This window comes from Syzygium oleosum, unplaced genomic scaffold (assembly GCF_021117445.2).
Source record: "Syzygium oleosum isolate NSW1041296 unplaced genomic scaffold, Sole_v2.1 Sole_v2.11, whole genome shotgun sequence".
In the NCBI taxonomy this organism is placed as follows: Eukaryota; Viridiplantae; Streptophyta; class Magnoliopsida; order Myrtales; family Myrtaceae; genus Syzygium; species Syzygium oleosum.
In genome coordinates this window covers 11,938,627-11,962,622 of record NW_026607495.1, presented here as the reverse complement: position 1 = coordinate 11,962,622, position 23,996 = coordinate 11,938,627, and the positions used below count along the sequence as shown (strand labels likewise).

General features: G+C 44.7%; 2 protein-coding genes across 2 annotated transcripts in view; both read left to right on the top strand.

Annotated features, from left to right (window-relative positions):
* Positions 1 to 23,996, top strand: part of LOC115667037 ((+)-alpha-terpineol synthase-like) — a 60,331-nt gene that overhangs the window by 29,609 nt on the left and 6,726 nt on the right. The gene's annotated exons all lie outside the window — the stretch shown is intronic.
* LOC130139215 (alpha-terpineol synthase, chloroplastic-like) lies at positions 14,628 to 15,758 on the top strand. The gene is made up of 2 exons (XM_056315707.1): positions 14,628 to 14,862; positions 15,516 to 15,758. Exons 1-2 carry the CDS (start codon positions 14,632 to 14,634, stop codon positions 15,624 to 15,626), a joined length of 342 nt encoding a protein of 113 aa, XP_056171682.1. The 5' UTR covers positions 14,628 to 14,631; the 3' UTR covers positions 15,627 to 15,758.

Sequence of the window (23,996 nt, the reverse complement as noted above, 5' to 3'; positions counted from 1 at the left end):
CCCGAATAGACGGAATTCTGCAGGCTCTGGCGACCGTAGGAGAACTGTTGGGACAGCAGGCCCAACAACGAATGCCTAATGCTGAGAATGTGGCAGCAAATGGAAATGGAAATGGTGGCCGTACGATGCACAGATTGGTCGAGCAATTCCTGAAGCTCCAACCCCCGAAGTTTGTCGGAACTGGAGATCCCGAAGAAGCGGAATCCTGGATCGATGAACTCCAGAAGGCATTTGAGCTTTTGAGATGTTCCGAGGAAGAGAAAGTTACCTTAGCAGCCTATCAACTGCAAGGTAATGCCAGCTATTGGTGGAAAGCGACCAAGGAAATCGTGTTCCCAGAAAATGCTGCTGTCAACTGGAATGCTTTCATTGAAGCATTCAACGGAAAGTATTTTTCCGAATGTGCTTGCGACCGAAAGATGAAGGAATTCTTGCAACTTCAACAGAACAACATGACGGTGGACCAGTACGAAGCAAGGTTCGCTCAACTGTCAAGGTACGCCCTTAAACTTATTGAAGATCCAGTGGAAAGGGCAAAAAGATTCCGAGACGGTTTGAAACCAGACATCCGGAGACAGTTGGTGCCGCTGAACCTCAAGGATTACAACGAGCTGTATGAACGCGCGCAGCTGGTGGAGAAAGAGTCCCTGGAACGAGCTGCCACGGCGACTAACCAAGGAAAGCCTCATCATCCGGCTTCTCAATCCAACCAGCATCATGACAAGAGACCGATGTCGGGAGAAAACCATTTCTCCACTCCCAACAAGAAGATAAAAAATCAGAAGCCAATTTCCACTGCAGGCGATGCGTGCCATACTTGCGGAAGGTTTCATGGAAATGCTCCGTGTCCAAAACAAACGGGAGCATGTTTCGGCTGTGGTCAACAAGGCCACCGCATAAAGGACTGCCCGCAACGACAGCAAGTGAAGCAGTCACAACAACCACTGGTGATGCAACAAAAAGAAGTTCCACCGCATGATAATCGTCCTCCAGCTCAAGGAAGGATTTATGCAATTACTCAAGAGGAAGCGGAAAACTCCAAGAATGTTATTACGGAGACTTGATAAATCGGGTGATCGGAACTGTACTTGTACTATTTTATCATAGTATTTATGTACGACGTTTCAATGTATCAAAAAAAACCAAGCAAGCAAGCATAAGAAATATTTAAGGATGGTAAAAGATAAATCAGAGTGGCGCAGCGGAAGCGTGGGAAGCCAAAGCTAGAAGATGCTCCATAAAGAAAAATTTTCGACGTTTTCCGAAAAAGCTAAACAAGGCTACCTTTAGAAAGGAAGGTAGAATCCAACTGTAATAACGGTTATCAGCAAAGCATCAAGATGGCACCATTCGAGGCATTATACGGTCGAGCTTGCAGAACTCCGGTCTATTGGAACGAGGTCGGGAAAAGAAGGTCAGGGGTCCAGAGCTAGTCCCGCTCACCTTAGATGCTGTCCAGATAAGTAGAGAAAAACTTAGGACGGCACAAGTCGGTAAAAGAATTAGGCTGACAAGGGCCAGAAATCGCTTAAGTTTCAGGTAGGCGACTATGTCTTTCCAAAGGTGTCACTAATGAGGGGTGCGTCACACTTCGAAAGGAAAGGTAAGTTAAATCCCAGGTACGTTTTAAATTTCGAGGACGAAATTTTGTTAGAGGGGGAGAATTGTCACATCCCGATTTGGGCCTGGGAAGCCGCAGGTAAATTGTATTATCCTCAATTTTAGTCCCTGGGAGTTGGCTATGGTTTAAGTTTGATGGTTTTCCAATCGGAACTAAATTGTTTTCTCTTGTTTTGGAAAACCCAGTTTCGGATCCTTTGTATCCCTTCTTTTTGTTATTTTTGGGGAGACTTTTGTGATCCGAATTTCAGAATACTTCCTTCTTGAAAGTTATTCCAAACATCTTGAAGTTTTACATACTTTAATTTCAGAATTTTTGGAGTTGATATGAGTAGTACGATGGACTGATTTTCGGACCGTGTGAAACTGCCCAGAATGGGTATTTCGGTGATGTTCACACCGTATTTATTTTCTACAAGCTTTTCTGGGCCGATTTTGGAAAAGTTTCCTTCACGAAAGTTGTTGAGAACTTCCTTTTCTATAAAGTGTATAAATTTGGGAATTTTATAAGATGATTTGGATTCTGGACAGAGCTTACTTTGAGAAACACGAATTCTGTTCCAGTGATCTGTTTTTAGTCTGTCTTCGAGCTACTAAAAATAGTGTTTACAGAGAGATTCAGATTTAGTATTCTTCATAAAAAATGTTTGTTAAGATCTTGTTTATGACATATCCGAATTTGAGAATTTTCGGAGTTCATTTACTATGTTTTTAAGTCCAATTTTGTAAACATTGCAAAACTGTCCGGTTTTGTCAGATTTCAAAGATTCGGCATTTTCTATACGAGAACGTTGGAATTTGGACTTGGTGTCTTCTGGTGATTTAAAGTACACGTTCTGAGCTTTCAAATGAGATATTTTATACTTTGATTGGAGAAGACCCTAGAAAGTTTGACAAAGTCAAACCTTATCCCCTTCATTATTGCTTGTAATTAATGCTTGGTCTTCTTTTTCCACAAGCATTTATGAAGCCAATTATGAAGCTTGGTCATCAAGTATTGGCCAAGAGGAAAGAGGAGGCCACGGCAAGGAAGGGGGGAGAGAGAGAGGAAGTCACGGCCAATGAGTGAGGAGAGAGAAAGGAAGAATAAATGGGCCATTATGACTTTTTGGATGACACGTGCGCTTACCACGTACTTTGATGATGCGTACGCTTACCTCACACCCCCACGTGACACGTGCGCTTACATCATTGACTTCTTAGCCAAGCCAATTCCTCTATAAATAGAAGCCATTAGGTAGAAAATGACACACCCACTCTCACACACACAAAGCGGCAAGAGAGAGAGAGAGAGAGAGTGCCGAGATAGGGAGAGAGAGAAAGAGCCGAAATAGAGAGAGAAAGAGAAAGAAAGAGAGAGAAAACCGAGAGAGAGAAAGTCAAGGGAAAGAAAAGAAAGGGGTCGACACCGTGAGTTGCCGAGATCCCGAGGCCGTCGTCTTTCCCATCCATTTTCTACTCTCTAGTTCTGGTTTCGTTAAGAGCAAGTAAACTTCCTAATATCGGGAAAGAAAGTTGTGATACGTTGTGACACGGTTTGCTTGGACCGTTTCTCGGTCATTTGGTTGGTTGTGGTTGGTTCATTTCTCGATTTAATCATGTTTCATGTTTGACGTTTGTTTTGGAGATAGAACCGAGACTTGGATGGCAAGGTGCACATGTTATAGCCATGCTTGATGTTCTCTTGTATGAACTTTGCTATTGATCTGCCATTGATGCGGGTGCGGTAACGGCTGACTTGTGCTAATGGCGATCCCCTCGTCCTCGCTTGATATTAGTAGGTTTACTTGCTGAGTCTCCCCGACTCATCCCCCGTTGTTTTCCCCTTTTTCAGGTCCGTAGGATGGCGTCTCCCCCAGCCCCGCGTTGGCAATCCCGTGGAGCAGAGAGCCGAAGTGCTCACCGTGATAGATGTCAGTAAAGAACGCGCCTACCGTCGAATCACGACGCTTGAGACGTTCGATGAGGGCCTAACGGACTTGGTGCCTCAGGGCGGGCCGGCTCCGGGATAAAGCCACGGGTGGGATGTGAGATGGCCAGGCGGACGGGACCGCGGTGGAGGTGAAGAAGCGAGTAGTGAGAAGCCATAGTGGGTATAGGATAACCCAAGTCAAGTTTTGCCATTTGTAGTCGGCTATGAAAAACGTGTTATTTGCCATGGCCCGAAGGGCTTGTTAAAACATGTTTGCATGCACTGTGAACATAAGGTTTGCTCATGATGCTGTTTTTCTTAATCCCGCTGTTGTTTTTAACGTGATTATCCCGAGAAATGCTTCCGCTTGTGTATTATGAAAGATAATAATGAACGGGACGTCACGTTAATGACCCCGAGGTCGGGGCGTCACAACCCGACCACGGCGACCTTGCCCAGCCACTTGCAGCCGCTGTGCTCGCCGGCACCAGTCCAACCGCCGTTGTTGTTGTCGTCGCCCGAGCGTCCCGAGCCGTGGCCGAGCTCGCCTAGCCGCTGCCCAGCCAGCCCGAGCGTGCCCAGGCCGTGGCTGGACTACCCCGGGCCGTGGCCGAGTCGCTAGGCCGTGTGCCAAGTCGTGGCCGAGCCCCGGGCCCATCGCGCCCTGGCTGTTACTGTTCATCCGGCCCGTTTTGAGCTCGTGCGGGTTTTTCCCGAGCCAAATTGAAGTAAGTGACCTGCTATTCCTTATTTAGGACTATGGGTATTTTTAGACTTGTTTAGGATGTGCTTGGTACCGAGTTAGGAATTAAATTAGGCGTGGGCTAATTTGACTGATTGTGCTCAATTTGTGAATTATTGTGGCGGTAATTGTGTGGTTAATTTAGTGATTGACTGAGATAAATAGCATGACTGAATTGTCGTGACGCTTGTGGGTGAATTGGATTAATTGAATGTGTTGACTTGAATGTCGGAATCGTGAGCTTGTGATTTGAAATTGGGATGAATGTGGGTGCATATTTGTGGCTATTGTGGTGAGTCAATGATTGGCTTATCGTGGCGGTTGTGAGTGGAATTGACAGCTGAATGTGACCGACTTGAAGGTCGGGTTAGTGGAATATTGTGGTGAAAATGCCTTGAGTTTGATTAGTACGGCTTGTGAGAATTTTGAATTGTGTTGTGGTGCATGTGCATGAGACAAGCCCGGATTGATCGGAGGGCTACGGACTTGGGACGTGTTGACGGCGGTCCGTGTGAAGGCATGAATGGCCGGTGTACCAAATGGATGCGGGCTTGAGACGTGTTGACGGTGGCCCGTTAAAGGTGTGTCGGACCGGGACGTGTTTACGTCGGTCAATAGAATTGAGCCCGGATTGATCGGAGGGCTACGGACTTGGGACGTGTTGAAGGCGGTCCGTGTGAAAGCATGAATGGCCGGTGTGCCAGATGGGCCTGAAGCGCAGTGGCGCGGGCAGTGAGAATGGACCTGAGGCGCAGTGGCGCGGGTCGTGAGAAAGATGTTCGGCCACGCATGCGATTTGAGTGTGATTGAATTGGCTGGTTGAATGTGTGGTCGAATTAGTAAGATGAATTGCGTGCAAGTGTGGTTGGCGTTTGAGCAATTGCGATGTGCTATTTAGTTACTATTACTACATTACCATGTTATGACTAACGTGCAGTGTTAGCATGGGTTCGATGGTGAGGTAAGTATAAGGATGCGATTTTATTTTATATGTTATGGGGTAGATTGCATGTACGACTTGTCTGGATACGCATTGGCCTATGTGGGGTATAGAGGGTTGCTTATTGAGACTCGTTCTCACGGTTATTATATAACCATTTTCAGATCTGCGACAGTGATTGACTGGAGACGCCATCAGGGTATCTCGGGAGTGGAGAACGGGTCAAGTTGCCCCATATTTTTGTGTGCCCCTCTTTTGTATAGTGAAGTAGGATATCCAAACCACTACTCCGTTTTGATGTTGTGTATTTGGAATTATTGTTTTGTGCTATCCCTTCATCACATTTTATTGTCCGGGTTGTTTTATTTCGCTTCCGCTTGCGTAGTTCGTTTGGGTCGGTGACGTGTCCTCGGACGTCGCGTTCAATGATCGACCATCGAGGGGTGATCGCGCGCTCGTAGGGTGCGGGGCGTGACATCCTGGTTGATTTGGTATCAGAGCAAGGTCAGCTCGATCCAAGTTGGTCGAAACCTGGAGTGATAAGGAGCGATGACTTTGGGGTAGCTAGTTAGGGAGACTTGTGTGACATGCGTACCCCAGACTGTGTGATTGTGATTGCTGAGTGGTATTATGTGATAATCCGTGAAATGCAGGTGTGTCAGGACTTGAGGTTAGTGTACGATCCCTGTTCTTTGTGATTGAGTGGTGTTGTGATTGACTGCCTGCTTAGTGAATTGTTGTGATTCACTGTCTATAACTTAGACCGGAATAGTTGGCCTAGGTCTTTAATTCCCAAGGGGAATTATAGCAGGTAAGTGGGTGGTGTGAACCCTGTGAGTAAGAGTAGCCGAGGTCGAGGTGAAGGTCGAGGTCGTGTAAGTCCGCAAGTTAGAGTTGTGAGAGATCCCAGATGGGATGAGATTTTGAGGGCACTCGAGGAAGTTGAAATTTTAATGGGAAGACAGACTGAGGAGCGAAATGCGACTGTTGCTACTGATGTTGAGGCCGCTGTTGCCGCCGCTAATGGAAATGACGGGAATCATGGGCATAATGGAAATGTCGGGAATCAAGGTCAATGGCAAGTTAATGCAGTCAGATAGATGCGTCAGCTGGTTAGAAAATTTTTGAAATTTAAACCTGCAAGGTTCGATGGGAAAAGTGACCCTGAGGCTACATTACTTTGGATAGAGGACTTAGAAAAAGTCTTTTGAGGTATTCGGGTGCACTGATGAGGAGAAAGTGACCCTGGCTGTATATCAACTCCAAGGAAATGCAAGTGATTGATAAGAGGACCCCCGAAGTAGGATATTTCAGAGGGCATATTTTCTAAACCGGGGTGTCGTTATTGAAGTCTTTAACGAGAAGTACTTGTAGAGAGTGCGTAAGGACAGAAGATGACATAGTTTCTTCGGCTTCGCTAAAATCGGATGTCAGCCAATCAGTACGAGGTCGAGTTTGTAAGGTTGTCTAAGTACGCACCAAGGATAGTCAAGGACCATGTGGATAGGACAAGGAGGTTTCGAGATGGATTGGAACCAAAAGTCCGCAATCAATTAGTACTTTTGAGTCTTAAGGGATTACAATGAGTTGTATGAGAGAGCTCGATGATTGACACGGATATGATTGAAAGGGCTGCCGCTTCTGGATCGCGGTACGCGCCGGCTAGGGACAATAGGAACTTTGGAAAGAAGCCTATGATAGAGAATCGAAGATTTGTCCCTTTAGTAAGAAAGAATTTTGGAAAACCGATTCAATAAGGGGTATAGGAATGACTATTGCCAAGGTAGAAGTGGAGCATGTTGTGGATGTGGACAGTAAGGCCACCAAGTGAGAAATTGTTGAACCGACAGGTTAGGTCACTGATGCAATCGCAGCGACCGCAGGTAGGACATTAAGCGAGAGCTGCCCCGCAGATTAATCAGAATCGGCTAAGGACGTAAGGAAAAGTGTATGTTGTGGCTGAGAAAGAAGTGAAGGATGTGCCTTGAAAGTCTAGATGCGTTATGAGATGGTATTGGGTACAATAGGAGATGATTTTGAAGTTATTACTTGAATGGTCATGTAAGACTTATAATCACTTATGGTGAATAGGCGCAATCATTTTGAGGATTTCTTATTTACTAAGGACATTCTTGGACGAGTTTGGAAGGATGAGTTATGCTTGGAAATTTCGGATTTTGTAAAGAACCGGGGTAATTTAATTTGGGAGACTGTTGGATTGAAATTGGATGGATTAAGCATTGTCTTTGAGGTGTGGAAAGATAACTATCTTGTGATTAACTCGTTGGTTAAGGAGTCAAGGCTAGAGGACATAGCCGAGGTGTGTAATCTTCCCGATGTCTTTACTCAGGAATTGCCGGGATTGCCACCTGATAGAGAAGTGGAGTTTGTGGTTGAATTAGCCCCAGGGATAAAACCGATTTTGAAAGTGCCCTATAGGATGTCATTATCGGAATTGAAGTTATTGAAGGTCCAAACGCAAGAGTTATTGGATAAAGGTGTTATTCGCCTAGTGCGTCTCCATGGGGAGCGCTAGTGTTGTTCGTGAGGAAAAAGGATGGATCATTAAGGTTGTGCATTGACTATAGACAACTGAATCAGGTGACTATTAACAATAAGTACCCGTTGTCTCGGATTGATGACCTTTTTGATCAGTTGCAAGGGGCGTCAGTGTTTTCTAAGATCGATTTGAGGACTGGCTATCACCAATTGAGGATCAAGAAGGAGGACGTGCCGAAGTCGGCATTTAGGACGAGGTATGAGCACTATGAGTTTACGATAATGCCGTTTGTACTGACGAACGCCCCTGCAGCTTTTATGGATTTAATAAATCGGGTATTCAAGGAATTTCTGGATCAGTTTGTGATCGTGTTCATAGATGATATTCTGGTGTATTTGAAGAGTTCCGCCGAGCATGAGGTACATTTGGAAAAGGTTCTACAGACCCTAAGGGAACATGCGCTCTACGCTAAGTTCAGCAAGTGTGAGTTCTGGCTTCATCGAGTGGCATTTTTAGGACATGTGGTATCCGGAGAAGGAATTGCAGTGGACCCGACAAAGATTGAAGCCGTCACGAATTGGCCGATGTCGACAACAGTAACCGAGATTCGGAGCTTCTTGGGCCTGGCAAGTTATTATAGACGCTTCGTGGAAAAGTTTTCGGCATTAGCAACGCCGTTGACGCGGTTATTAAAGAAGGAGACGAGGTTTGAATGGACGGATAAGTGCGAAAGGAGCTTCCAAGAATTAAAACAGAGGTTGACGACAGGCGCCAGTGTTGACGATCCCATCAGGTCCGGAAGGATATGAGATTTATAGTGACGCGTCGTTAAGAGGATTGGGATGCGTGCTAATACAACACAGAAGAGTAGTGGCATACGCATCGCGACAATTGAGGCCACATGAGCAGAATTATCCGACGCATGACTTGGAGTTGGCCGCGATTATTTTCGCTCTTAAGATTTGGAGACACTAATTTCAGATTTATATGGACCATCAAAGTTTAAGGTACTTGTTCTCCCATAAGGAATTGAACATGAGACAGCGCCATTGGATGGAACTCCTTAAGGACTATGACTGCGAGATTATGTATCATCCCGGAAAGGCTAACAGAGTAGCAGATGTACTGAGCCGGAAATCGAACGTCGCGCATATAATGGTCAAGGAATGGACTCTGTTGGGGGGGAATTCGGGATTCGAAATTTAAGTTTGAGGTGAGTCGGGTCTCAAGTCTACTTGCCGCATTAAGGATTGAGCCAGAAATTCAGACTAAGATCAAGGCCTTACAGTCGACGGACCCAGAGATTCAAAAGATTCTGAGTATCGATGTCACAAAAAGGAAATCGGACTTTCAGGTATCCGAGGATGGGATACTGAAGTTTTGTGGACAGTTGTGTGTACCCTATAATGCAGAGCTTAAGGAGGAGATTTTGTCAAAAGCTCACCGTAGTAATTACAATATTCACCCAGGTAGTACGAAAATGCGTCAGAACCTACGGCAACATTATTGGTGGAACGGCATGAAAGTGGACGTGGCCAAGCATGTGGCTAAGTGTTTAACATGCCAACAAGTGAAGGCGCAACATTGCAAGCCGGGTGGAATGTTGCAGCCATTGGAAATCCCCGAATGGAAATGGGAACACATCACGATGGACTTTGTCATGGGATTACCGAGGAGTCAAAGGGGCCATGATTCGATTTGGGTGATAGTTGATCGGTTGACAAAGTCAGCACATTTCCTGCCAGTGCGAAAGGACTTCGCTTTAGAAAGGTATGCCGAGATTTATGTGCGACAAATAGTTCGTTTGCACGTAGTGCCAGTGACGATTACCTCGGACCGTGATCCCAAATTCACTGGCGCTTTTTGGAAAAGTTTTCATACGGCGTTAGGGACAAAGTTACAGTTTAGCACAGCCTATCACCCCCAAACGGATGGCCAGTCTGAAAGGACAATTCAGACCTTAGAAGATATGCTACGGGCATGTGTATTGGATTTTAAAGGTAGCTGGGAGGAACAGTTGCATTTGGTTGAATTTGCCTACAACAATAGCTATCAACAGAGTATCGGAATGGCCCTGTTTGAAGCGTTGTATGGCAGAGCTTGTAGAACGCCGGTTTGTTGGGATGAAATGGGTGAGAAGAGTATCACGGGTCCCGAGTTGGCTCAGCAGTCAGTTGAAACGGTCAAGGTGATTTGGGAGCACCATAGAACCGAAGGTGCGACATGGGAACGCGAAGAGTTGATGCGACACCAGTACCCCCATTTATTTGGATAGCTGGGTTAGATTGTAAATTTCGAGGACGAAATTTTTGTAAGGGGGGAAGAGTTGTGACATTCTGAATTTCGGCCCATTTTTGGGATTTATAAAACGTGTAATTCGTCAATGTGCTTATAGTAAAATCTCGCCCGGGAACTAATCACTCCCGGTTATTGTTTTAAATTTGAGATTTCGCTAGAATCGCATTCGATCGAATTTTGCCGTTATTTAGAGCCCAAACTTTGGTGTCGAATTTCTCGGAGTTTCGGGATGAATTTAATTGGACGGTGTCGATATTATTGTGGTCAGCCTCGAGATTGCTCGAAATATCTGAAAAGTGGATTTTTGACCGGGTGCGAATTTGGACTAGTAGACCTCCCTCGTGGTAGTTTGATTTAATTAATTTGGCTTTTGTCCCTTATTATATTCTAGGATTAATTTGGACCTTTAGATCGTTTTCAGTTTTAAATATGGGCCATCGGATCGCAATTATTATTTGAATCTTTATTTATTTATTTCGCGTCTCTCTCTCTCTTTTTCTCTCTCTCTTTCTCTCTCTCCGGTCACTTTACCCCCTTCGCACGTCTGTCCCCCCTTGTCAGACCCATCCACTCCTCTCTCTCTCTCTCTTCCTTTTCTTTCTTTCTTCTTCTTTTCTTTTCTTCCTCTCTTCTTCTTCTTCTCCGTGGGTCTTCTCTTTCGGTCGCGACTGCTCTGGCCTCCTGCTTGCTGCTCACCAGGACCAGCCGAGCCACCGTCTGCCGTTCACCTCGCGCCACCGTCGCCCGACTGAGCCGCGCCGCCGCTCGTCGCCCGCGACCGCCGCTCACTGGCCTTGCTCGCCTGTCGCCGGTCCTGCCCGCGTTGCACATGAGCAGCAGCTTACCGCTGCATCCGCCACGGTCCGGCGTCGTCCAGCCGTCCGCCGGCTTGTCCTCCATCGCCCGGCCACCCGAGACGCCGCCGTGCCGCCTCCGGCCACCGCGCGACCTCCTCTTCCCCTGTTTCTTTCTTCCCTGCTTTCCCCTGTTTGGGCTCCAGGCTTCGCCGCCGCCGCGTGCGGCCGCTCTCGCCTCTCGCCACCCGGGCCTCTCCTCGCCCACCTCCGCCGACCCGCCGCTCCCCGGCCGCCGCCACCTCCCATTCCCCTATTTTTCATCCTCCCCGACGCCTTCCCTGTTTTGGGCTCTCTCCGGCGCCGCCTCGGCCAGCCGCTGCGCGCCGCCGTTCCGGTCTCTGCCGCTGCTCCGTCCGCCACCACCCGGCCCCCGGCAACCTTGCCCAGCCACTTGCAGCCGCTGTGCTCGCCGGGACCAGTCCAACCGCCGTTGTTGTCGTCGTCGCCCGAGCGTCCCGAGCCATGGCCGAGCTAGCCTAGCCGCTGCCCAGCCAGCCCGAGCGTGCCCAGGCCGTGGCTGGACTGCCCCGGGCCGTGGCCGAGTCGCCGGGCCGTGTGCCAAGCCGTGGCCGAGCCCTGCGCCCATCGCGCCCTCGCCATTACTGTTCATCCGGCCCGTTTTGAGCCCGTGCGGGTTTTTCCCGAGCCAAATTGAAGTAAGTGACCTCCTATTCCTTATTTAGGACTATGGGTATTTTTAGACTTGTTTAGGATGTGCTTGGTACCGATTAGGAATTAAATTAGGAGTGGGCTAATTTGACTGATTGTGCTCAATTTGTGAATTATTGTGGTAGTAATTGTGTGGTTAATTTGGTGATTGACTGAGATAAATAGCATGACTGAATTGTCGTGGCGCTTGTGGGTGAATTGGATTAATTGAATGTGTTGACTTGAATGTCGGAATCGTGAGCTTGTGATTTGAAATTGGGATGAATGTGGGTGCATATTTGTGGCTATTGTGGTGAGTCAATGATTGGCTTATCGTGGCGGTTGTGAGTGGAATTGACAGCTGAATGTGACCGACTTGAAGGTCGGGTTGGTGGAATATTGTGGTGAGCATGCCTTGAGTTTGATTAGTACGGCTTGTGAGAATTTTGAATTGTGTTGTGGTGCATGTGCATGAGACAAGCCCGGATTGATCGGAGGGCTACGGACTTGGGACGTGTTGACGGCGGTCCGTGTGAAGGCATGAATGGCCGGTGTGCCAATTGGATGCGGGCTTGAGACGTGTTGACGGTGGCCCGTTAAAGGTGTGTTGGACCGGGACGTGTTTACGTCGGTCATTAGAATTGAGCCCGAATTGATCGGAGGGCTACGGACTTGGGACGTGTTGACGGCGGTCCGTGTGAAAGCATGAATGGCCGGTGTGCCAGATGGGCCTGAGGCGCAGTGGCGCGGGCAGTGAGAATGGACCTGAGGGGCAGTGGCGCGGGTCGTGAGAAAGATGTTCGGCCACGCATGCGATTTGAGTGTGATTGAAATGTCTGGTTGAGTGTGATTGAATTGGCTGGTTGAATGTGTGGTCGAATTAGTAAGATGAATTGCGTGCAAGTGTGGTTGGCGTTTGAGCAATTGCGATGTGCTATTTAGTTACTATTACTGCATTACCATGTTATGACTAACGTGCAGTGTTAGCATGGGTTCGATGGTGAGTTAAGTATAAGGATGCGATTTTATTTTATATGTTATGGGGTAGATTGCATGTACGACTTGTCTGGGTACGCATTGGCCTATGTGGGGTCTAGGGGGTTGCTTATTGAGACTCGTTCTCACGGTTATTATATAACCATTTTCAGATCTGCGACAGTGATTGACTGGAGACGCCACCAGGGTATCTCGGGAGTGGAGAACGGGTCAAGTTGCCCCATATTTTTGTGTGCCCCTCTTTTGTATAGTGAAGTAGGATATCCAAACCACTACTCCGTTTTGATGTTGTGTATTTGGAATTATTGTTTTGTGCTATCCCTTCGTCATATTTTATTGTCCGGGTTGTTTTATTTTGCTTCCGCTTGCGTAGTTCGTTTGGGTCGGCGACGCGTCCTGGGACGTCGCGTTCAATGATCGACCATCGAGGGGTGATCGCGCGCTCGTAGGGTGCGGGGCGTGACATCTAGCGAGGCTCGGCCTCGCCCAACGCCTGCGAGGGCTCAGTCCCGTCGGCCTCGTCCTCGCCGGCCGCGACGAGGCTCGACCTCGCCACTAGTCGACGGGACCAAGCCTCGCCAGCCACGGCGAGGACGAACCTTGCCAGGGGCGGGCGAGGCTCCACCTCGCTGGCGTTGGGCGAGGTCAACCTCGCCCGCCCCCGGCGAGGTTCGTCCTCGCCGTGGCTAGCGAGGGCTCGGCCCTGTCGGCCTCGTCCTCGCGAGCTCGCCCTCGCAAGTAGCCGGCGAGTTCGAGCCTCGTTGGCCACGATAAGGACGAACCTCGCCCGCCCCGGCAAGGTTCGTCCTCGCCGTGGCTGGCGAGGGCGAGCCCCGCGCCGGCCTCGTCTCGCCACGGCCGGCGGGGCTCGCCCTCGCCGCCTGCCGGTGAGTTCGAGCCTCGCCGACCACGGCGAGGACGAACCTCGCCGAGGCGGGCGAGGCCGACCTCGCCCTAACACCGGCGAGGTCGAGCCTCGTCGGCCCCCCCGCCGGTCGGCCGGCCGGCCACCGGCCAGAGGTTGAAGGTGAAGGGAAAAAAAAAAGAAAAGGAAAGGAAAAAGAAAAGAAAAGAAAAAATAAAAAAATAAAAAAAAATTCGAAAAAATAAATATTAAAATAATTATTAACGGTAATATTGGACGGAAAAGTTAACGGTGGTAGATTTGGGACAAAAGTAAAAGTTTGGGGTTTTTTATGGGACAAAAAAAAGTTTAGGATATAATTGGGACAAAGGCTAAAGTTTGGGGTTTTTTTGGATATTAGGCCGTTTTAGTTTTAAAACTTTTGATGATTTTTTAATGTAGTCTATTTTGGCCAAAAATAAATAACGTGGCCATCCAATCAGCGCTGGCCGTCCTACATGGTACGACCAACGCTAACGTGGACGATTTTTTTGCAATTTTTTAAATTTTGGTATTTTTCATAATTTTTTTTGTTTCTTTTATTTTCTTTTCCACTGTTCATCTTCCTAAAAGGGCCAGCAGAGGCCAATAGGGCCTCGACGATGTCCTACGCAACATTAAAAAAAATTATAAAAAGATAAGAAAACCTAAAAAAAATTACAAATGTAGGACAATGACAGCCACGTCAGCGACTTCCAACCTATATTAGCCAGGAGTACTAAAATAGAAAATCGTAAAAAATCCTAACATAAAATTAGCCAAATTTTGACAAAAAAATTAGCCAAATTGACAATTTTAATACTGAAATAGCGCCATACAATAGGTTTATAATTTTTTAAATAAATTTTTCCTGTTTTGTATTAAGAAAATAGTAAAAAGTTCGAGTCTTTTCATGATATTTGGCCTTCAAACTATTTCTAATTTGTCTACTACTTTGCTAATTTCCTTTTATTAGGAGACAACCGGTTTTATTGTCTCAATTTAGATAAACATTCTAGTCGAAAGATGTATAGAGTTTTGTAATTGCGATGATATTTGAATGCATGCGTGGGATCATTAGAGATTTTTTGAGTAATTCCAAAGCACAAGATACTTGTTTCTGCAAATCAATAATCGCATGTCGAAGGCTATAAACTTTTTCCACGACCGGTGCTCAACAACAACGCCTATATAAAGGGTGGTTAGCCCACTAAAAGATTGCAGGAAATTTCGCAATGGCTCTTCCTGCTTTGTTCACAAGCTTCGTCCCCTCCTCGATCAGCCATAGCCAACCCTCTCTCTCATTCTTCAGACACCCTCGCTGCTCCTCCTTCTCCTCCGCCGGCGCTAAATCTGCGACATGTGCCTTGACGATTGAAAATCAAGAGACTGTGAGACGTTCGGCGAATTGGAAACCTAATGTGTGGGACTATGGGTTTCTACAGTCACTCACCGTAGATTACACGGTAATGATTGCTTTTTGGTTCAGCATAATACCCAGCCTGGCTGGGTTCTATGGAAAACGTTTCACATTTGATCCTGAATTTGTATTCCTTTTCCAATTTTGTCCTTAAACTAGTGGAAATTTCCCATCAAATTTCATGGTCTATGGTTCTGGCAAATTGAAGCTCATGCGCGTGCCGATGCTAGCTGAAAGTATGATGTGGAAAACTCGGTACAAGTTTCGAGTTCAAGGACCATGTTGAGAACAAAAACAACATAAGTTGTGGATCGTAGATAGAGTCCACAACACCCAAAAGGAAATAGAAACAAAAGAAAACTGTATTTTGAATTAGATATAAGGATGTATGCTTCTCGTGTACTTTTGCATATGCTTTATATACGACATTGGAGCTATGTAATAAGAATTTACACATTCATCCACTGCCACTCTATTATATATACGACCAACCCCAACAATATTCTGTAAGAGATATCAATAAACCTGGTCAAAATGGCATATTCTCAGCATATAGGCACGAGCACAACAATTCCTTCTCAAATGTGTTTGCAAATAAAATGAGAATCAATCTGTTTCAATACGAGAGGCAATATTCAACTCTACGTGTGCATCAACTTTGATTAAGATCTCAATTTTCTGAATTTTTCACATGCCTAGGAGGATAAATATACCGAGCAAGTCCAAAGGTTGATGGAAGAAGTCAGGGGTCTATTCGATTGGGAGACGAACCAGGTGGCCAAGCTCGAGTTCATTGACGCAGTTCAATGACTAGGACTAGGATACCATTTCCAGACGGAGATAAAAAACGCTCTTAGTTCCATCTATAACAACGCTGGAGATGCTCAGCTTTCGCACAATCCCTATGCCGCTTCCCTTCGATTCCGGCTACTCAGACAACATGGATACTATAGAGGAAAACTCCTATTAATTTTGAAGTTGACGAAACCTTCCACATAATTATAAGTCTGATACTTATTCTGAACTAATTTATTCCAGGTATTTATGTTCTGGAAACTCAGAAGGAAATTATTCAGACTTTACAAACTGTCAAGTATGTTTTTGAAGACCCACATAATCTAGGTTCTGAGATTCAGACGCAGAAGTTATTCAGATGCAGATGCAGAAGCAGAAGTTATTCAGATGCAGACGCGGATGCAGAATTTCTTCAGACGCAGAATCCAGAACGAAACACAACAGCTAGTGATCTGGCATGGATTTCACAGAAGGAATGTTCTGATTGTCTCAATCTCAATCAAATTGATTGACAATCAAACATCACGACAAGAATGCATTACAACGGACAAAACTCTACTTATGGAAACCAAGATTCTGATTGTATGGGCGACCAGAATCAGCGGGATTCAGAATATGTCATCCAACGGCTACTCAATCCTTATTATACAAATTTGTCCAAAGTGAAGATTGGAAGATGATCCTCTGAAAGCTGTCCAACGGCTAGTAGAGGAGTATTTAAGGAGATCAACGAGCAGCAGAAGGTACACAGAATCAAGAATCAACAAGTCCAAAGTCTGAGCATACTCCAATCATTTCTCTTGTCGTTCTGAGCAAAACATTAAGATCTTGAGGGACACTTTGTAAGAGTGATTGTGTGAGATAGAGAGTCCTATCATACACAAGAGTGTTGTGACATTCCGAATTTCGGCCCATTTTTGGGATTTATAAAACGTGTAATTCGTCAGTGTGCTTATAGTAAAATCTTGCCCGGGAACTGATCACTCTCGGTTATTGTTTTTAAAATTGAGATTCGCTAGAATCGCACTCGATCGAATTTGGCCGTTATTTAGAGCCCGAACTTTGGTGTTGAATTTCTCGGAGTTTCGTGACGAATTTAATTGGACGGTGTCGATATTATTGTGGCGAGCCTCGATATTGCCCGGGATATGCGAAAAGTGAAATTTTGACCGGGTGCGAATTTGGACTAGTAGACCTCCCTCGTAGTGTGTTTAGTTATTATCTTTTGGCCTTTTTCCTAATTTATATTTAGGGTTTTTCGTGGGCCGTTGGATCGTTTTCGGATTTGAACGATGGTCGTCGGATCGCACTTAAGTGCGTTTGACTTTCTCTCTCTTCTCTTCTCTGTCTCCTCCCTCACGTCGCTGCTGCCCCACGCCGCTGACTTCCTCCTCTTTCCCCGCTGCCCTCCTCCACGTTGTTGACTCCTCATCTCACGCTGCTCCACCCATGCTTCTGCTTTGCTTCTGTTTCTGCTTCTGCCTTTGCTGCTGCTGCTGACTTCTTCCATCAACTCCACCAGCCATCATCACTCCCCCATACTTCAGCTGACTCCCCCACGTTGCTGACCTCCCCATGCAGCTGCCATGATAGACTTCCCTGCTGCTTCGCTGCCGTGTTGCTTCTGCTCCGCCCATGCCATTTCTGGCTTGCTTCTGCTTCTTACCGCTGCATCCACTGACTCCTCAAGCTGCCCATGCTGCCCCACGTTGTTTCTGTCACTACTATGCTGCTGCTAACTTCCCCCTACATTGTTTCTTTGCTGACCACCCCCACGCCTGCTGCTTCTACTTCATTTTCTGCTGCTGCTTCGCTGCTACTTGCTTCTTCATTCTGCTTCCTCTAGTTTCTGCTGCTTCTCGCCCTCCATTCCAGCCCGACCAGCACCACCGTTCAGTCCCCATCTCCACCCGACTCTGCCGTGAGCTGCCGCCTGTCCGCTGAGGCTGCTGCTGCTCTGGCGTTGCTGCTGCTGCTTTGCCGTGACTGAGCTGCTCCTTTCGCTCGGTTTTCTTGCTTAGGCTAAGTGTAAGTGGCTTCCTAACCCTTGACTAGGCTAAGGGGTGACTAATGGACATGTTAGGGATGGTTTAAGGGCTGTGGATAGTTGGTTTAGTGGCTGGTTGTGCTTGGTTTGCTTGGTGGTGCTTGTTGGTTAATTTCCGGTAAGGTTGCTGCTGCGTCGCTGGATTTTTCTATTTTTACTGTGACTTGTGTGGGCCGAATTTGAGGAAGTGTTCTTCATGAAAGTTGTTCATAACATCTTGAAGTTTGACATATATTAAATCTGGAATTTTTAGAGATCATTTAGTTCCATTCGTAAGTCCATTTTTGGACCGAATTCAGTCTGCCGGATTTACTGTTCATCCGACCATCTGGTCTCTCCGATTTTCTAAAAATTTTTCCAGACCTCGTTTCAACAAACTTCCTTCACAAAAATTGTTAATAACATTTGTTTCTATGACATATAAAAATTTGAAGGCTTTTCAAAATGATTTGGGTACTGGATGAGATGCATTTTGATGGTCAGGCGGCCTGACCGGACGGGTTGAATTTTGTCTGACTTCAAGTGACAAAAAGAGGTGCTTACAGTAGGAACTGGGTTTTGAGTTCTCACGGAAAATGTTTACCAAGATGTTTTATGCAACATATCCAAATTTCAGAATTTTTGGAGTTGATTTACTATTTATTTTAAAGGAAATTCGGTGACTATGTTAGTGCCCAGTTTGGCCCCGATTCTGTGCATAATCGGTTTTTCTCTCTCTCGGGAACTGATCGGTGTTACCATGACATTTTGGTGGATTTAGTTGACATTGGGCTAATTTACAAAGATAAGAATTGGTAATGATTGTTGAGGTGTGTGCATGGTCACGACACGTTCCGTCTAGGCGGGAGTTCGGATGCCGTCTAGGCGGGGGTTCTAGACGTTGCCGATCGCGGTAGAGGCCGGATCGATGCTCCTTTGTGGAATGCCGTCTGGGCGGGGGTTTCGGACGTTTCTGTCGCCGAAGTAGTGGGACGATGCCTGGTTACGCCAGAAGACCGGCGGGAGTTCGGTGGCCCGAGGGGTCGTTAATAATCTGGACTTAATGAGTGTGATTTGCATTGGGGAATGCTTTGCCTGAGTTAATTGATGAGCACGTCTGGATTATTAACCATGTTATGCTTGATCATGTCATGAATTGCTTTGCGTGTGCTTGATGGGCAATTGGCCATGTTATGGCGATATTCTAATGTGCAGGGCTTGTGTATGCGCCAAGGCGAGGTAAGGACGCTTGTGATTGTTTATGGCACGTCGATTGTTTGAATCCAATGTTTAGAATTGTTCGGAAGTACGCTTTGGCCTAAGCGAGGCTTAGGTAGTTGCTTATTGAGAAGTGTTCTCATGGTTGTATAACCAAACCATTTCAGACCCGCGACCGTGATTGATCCGGAGACGCTGCCAGGATACTACGGGGATTGAGGATAGGTCGAGTTACCCCGTCTTTTGAGTACACCTTTTTGTAGAGGAGTTAAGCTTACCAACCACCAGATCCATGTTATTGTGCGTGGTTCGTAGATAGTGGCCTTGTAGAAGGCTTGCAAATGTATGTGTTATAATCGATGTTATGTTTATAAAAGTGTCTTGTTGATGTGTATTCTTTGTCTCTCTACTATCCCGTTGTTTATATGTTGTACGGAGAGTTCGAGGTTGCTTCCGCATGCGTTACTCGTTAGTGTTTCGATTGGGTCGACGACAAGTCCTGGGCTGTCGCGTACATTACGACCACAAAGGGATGATCGCGCGCTCGTAGGGTTCGGGGCGTGACAAGTGTTAACACTCAGAAGTTGTAATTCCTCTTGATTACATAGTGAAATCCAGCCGGTAGGCTGTAAGCGTGGGAGAGTGGACGTAGGCTTGCTATAATCCGAACCACTGTAAACTTGTGTGCAGATTCTCTATCCCTTATCTCTTACTTTACATTCTGCACATCAAGAGCACCGTCTATATAATCTGTCTTGAATCTGAATTTTATTCAGACTCTTCTGTGATTTATTTTGTTTCCGCATAAATTATTAAAAATTGGTTAAGATCACCTATTCACCCCCCTCTAGGTTATCCTTGCTAGCTACATCAATTGGTATCAGAGCAGGTTGCTCATTTATTGAAGTGTCTTACTTCTGAGCTAACGATCTACATGCCTAGCTATGGTGCTCCAGGGCTCATTGAAGGACAGAGCAACAACAGACCACCATATTTCGATGGCAAAGAATATAGTGTCTGGAAGAATAAGATGAAGGCATTCATAAAGTCAATCGATCACATGCAATGGGATGTCATCATCATAGGAGTCAATCCAAAATCTTCTGATTCAAAAGAAAAGGCAGATGCAAGCAAAGCAGCAGATCCTCCATTATCTCAAACTGAGATATCCAAAAGAGAAACCTTAGATTCCAAAGCAATTTATTCTCTCTATTGTGCTTTATCACCTATTGAATATAAAAAAATTGCTGCTTGTGAATCAGCTAAGGAAATCTGGGATACTCTCCTTGTCACTTATGAAGGAACAGATCGAGCCAAGGAAACTCAAATCAATCTTTTGCTTGGTCAATATGAATCCTTCAAAATGAAGCCTGGAGAATCAATTGCTGATTTGTATGACAGGTTTACTGATATAGTAAACGGTCTTGCTTATCAAGGACAACCAGTTCCAGATGCAATGAAAGTCAACAAACTTCTGAGAGGACTGACAAATCAGTGGGATAACATCAAAACATCTCTCCGAGAGACACAAAGGATCAAGCCTCTATCAGTGAATGAGTTAATTGGAACTCTTCAATCATATGAGACTGAGAAACGGAATGAGGAGAATGAATCCAGAGGTAATAAGTCAATTGCTTTAAAGACTAACATTGATTCTGATGCAGATTCTGAAGATGAAGATGTTGACGATGAAGAACTAGCTCTCTTTATAAAGAAGTATAAGAAAATGAAGATCAAAGGAAGAAACCTCAAAGGTAAGAAGCCTTTTGAGAAGAAGAAGTCTTTCGATGAAACAAAGAGATCAAAGGATGTTATATGCTTTCACTGTAAGAAACGTGGACATATCAAGCCAAATTGTCCACTTCTGAAAAAGAAGACCGAGTTTGAGAAAGCAAAGAAGGCCTTAAAAGCAGAAACCTGGAGTGATACAGAGTGTGAAGACAGTGATGAAGATATCTCAAATTTCTGTCTAATGGCTAAGTCAGACTCAGACTCAGATTCTGATTCTGATCCCAAAGTGGAGATTGAGGTAAAACATTCTGACATGCCTATTGAAGTATCAAATTACATTGATGAATTATGCTTTGAATTCAAGACTGCTCTTAAATGCATCTCTTCTTTGAAAAAGGAAAATTCATCACTGAGGCAACAGGATGTTTCACAAAAAGAAAAATCGATTTCCGTCAAAAAGAATTTCATCAGGTCAAGGAAAGTCGAGACTTTCTTTCCAAAGAAAATGCGGTTTTGAAAAAGCAAGTTTCAGAAATTACTTCCAAGTTTTCAAAGGGTTCAGAAACCTTGAAGCATATCCTTTCTATCCAAATTCCTTACTGCAACAAATCTGGTCTCGGATTTGTGAAGGAAAGTGATAGCTTGATTGATTTTCCAAAGGTCAAGGAGAGATTAAAACAAAGACCTCTTCGACAAGCTTATAAAAACCATTTCAAAAGGAATTTTGCAAAACCTGTTGGCCGAAGTGCACTCAGGTGCTCAAAATGTGGAGATCCACAACATTTTGAGAATGAATGTCCTAAGGTCTGGAGACCTGTTAGAAGAGATTTTGTTAAGACAGCTTATACTAATGCTCAAGGACCCAAACAAATTTGGGTACCAAAGAAAACTTGAGATGTTGTGATTTTTGCGGGTTACCACGAAGAGAAAAAGGAAGTGGTACCTAGACAGTGGATGCTCTAGACATATGACAGGAGATCCAAGTATATTCGTTGATCTACACAATCTGAATGGTGGAAAAGTTTCCTTTTGAGGAAATACCAAAGGAAAAATCGTTGGCAAAGGAACAGTTGAAATTGGAGGACTTACAATCAATGATGTCTCTTTGGTGAAAGGACTCAACTACAACTTGATAAGCATAAGCCAACTATGTGATACAGGTTTCAGAATCAACTTTCAAGAAGATACATGCTCAGGGACAAGCAAAGATTCTTCTCAAACATTTACAGGAAGAAAACATGGCAATATCTATCTTCTAGATGTCAATCCAAACTCCCCTCATTGCTTGATCTCAATCAAAGAGGATGAAGATCTATGGTATAGAAGATTGGGGCATATCAGTATGAAACAAATCTCAAAGATCTCAAACAAGAAACTGGTTCGAGGTCTACCAAATTTGAAATACAAGAAAACAGAGTTATGCAATGCCTGCACACTAGGAAAGCAAGTAAGGAGCTCTTTCAAGTCTATACATCATGTTTCCACTAATCGTGCTTTGCAGCTTCTTCATATAGATCTATTTGGACCAACCAGAACACAAAGTATTGGTGGTAAGAAATATTGTTTAGTTATTGTTGATGACTTCACAAGATTTACTTGGGTGTTCTTCCTTGCTCATAAAAATGAAGCATTTTCATATTTTTCAAATTTTGCAAAAAGAGTTCAGAATGAAAAGGGCTATTCCATTTTCAGCATTAAAACTGATTATGGGGGAGAATTTGAAAATCAAAGTTTTTCAGATTTTTGTGAGGAAAATGGCTTTTAACACAATTTTTCTACTCCTTATACACCAGAACAAAATGGTGTTATGGAGAGGAAAAATCGTTCTTTGCAAGAAATGGCAAGAACTCTGTTGATTGAAAGCAAAATTCCTTTTCATTTCTGGGCCGATGCAGTTTTTACAACATGTTATATCATTAACAGAGCTTTTCTCAGACCCATTCTTGAGAAAACCCCCTATGAGCTTTACAAAGGTAGAAAGCCCAACATTTCATATTTTCGTGTGTTTGGTTGTAAATGCTTTATTCTGAAAAATCCAAATGACCGCACTGGTAGGTTTGATGAGAAAGCAGATGAAGGATTCTTCCTTGGATATTCTACTACAAGTAAAGCATACAGAGTCTTCAACAAAAAGTCTCAGACTGTGGAAGAATCCATGAATGTAAAGTTTGAAGAAAACATTCAAATTCACAGAGATGAATCTGAACTATCTCCCAACATTCAAGAGTTATCAGAAGATCATCAACAATTAGTATAAGAAGGAAAAGAAGGAAAAGAAGATACAATACAGACTCAACCAGAAAGTTCAGAGTCTGCAGATATTCACAAAGAAAGATTTGACAAAAACTGGAAACATAAATCTAGTCATCCGAAGAACCTTATCATTGGAGAAATAGAAGATGGTATCAAGACTAGATCCAAACACAAGGAGAACATCAACAACTTGGCCTTGATATCAGAAATAGAACCAAAAGAAGTTGGTGAAGCATTATCAGATGAAAGCTGGATCGAAGCTATGCAGGAGGAACTTCAGCAGTTCAGAATCAATAAAGTTTGGGAGCTTGTGCCAAGACCCAAAAATCATCCAGTCATTGGAACAAAATGGGTATTCAGAAACAAACTGGATGACAAAAGGAAAGTTACCAGAAACAAAGCAAGACTGGTTGCAAAAGGCTATTCTCAAGAAGAAGGCATAGATTATGATGAAACATATGCACCAGTTGCAAGATTAGAAGCCATTCGGCTACTATTAGCTTATGCTTGTTTCCATAACTTTAAATTGTTTCAGATGGACGTGAAAAGTACATTTCTGAATGGATATATCAAAGAAGAAGTATATATGGAACAACCGCCTAGTTTTGAAGAACCAAAGAAGACTGATTATGTCTACAGACTCAAAAAGGCTCTTTACGGTCTGAAACAAGCACCCAGAGCTTGGTACGAAATGTTAAGTAACTTCCTTCTGCAAAATGATTTCACCAAAGGTAAGGTTGACACAACTTTATTTGTTAAGAGAAAGGGTAAGGATTTCCTACTTGTTCAAATTTATGTTGATGATATAATCTTTGGATCCTCTAATGAATTGCTTTGCAAGGAATTCTCAAAGAATATGCAGAATGAATTCGAGATGAGTATGATGGGAGAATTAACATTCTTCCTTGGCCTTCAAGTGAAACAAACCAAAGATGGTACATTCTTTTGCCAAGAGAAGTATGCAAAGGAGATTATCAAGAAGTTTGGATTACAGAATTGCAAGAAGACAGACATCCCCATGTCTCATTCATCCAAACTGGACAAAGATGAAAATGGTAAAAAGGTTTATCAGAAGGTATATAGAAGCATGATAGGTTCATTATTGTATCTAACTGCATCTAGACCTGACATTCTATTTAGTGTCTACATGTGTGCAA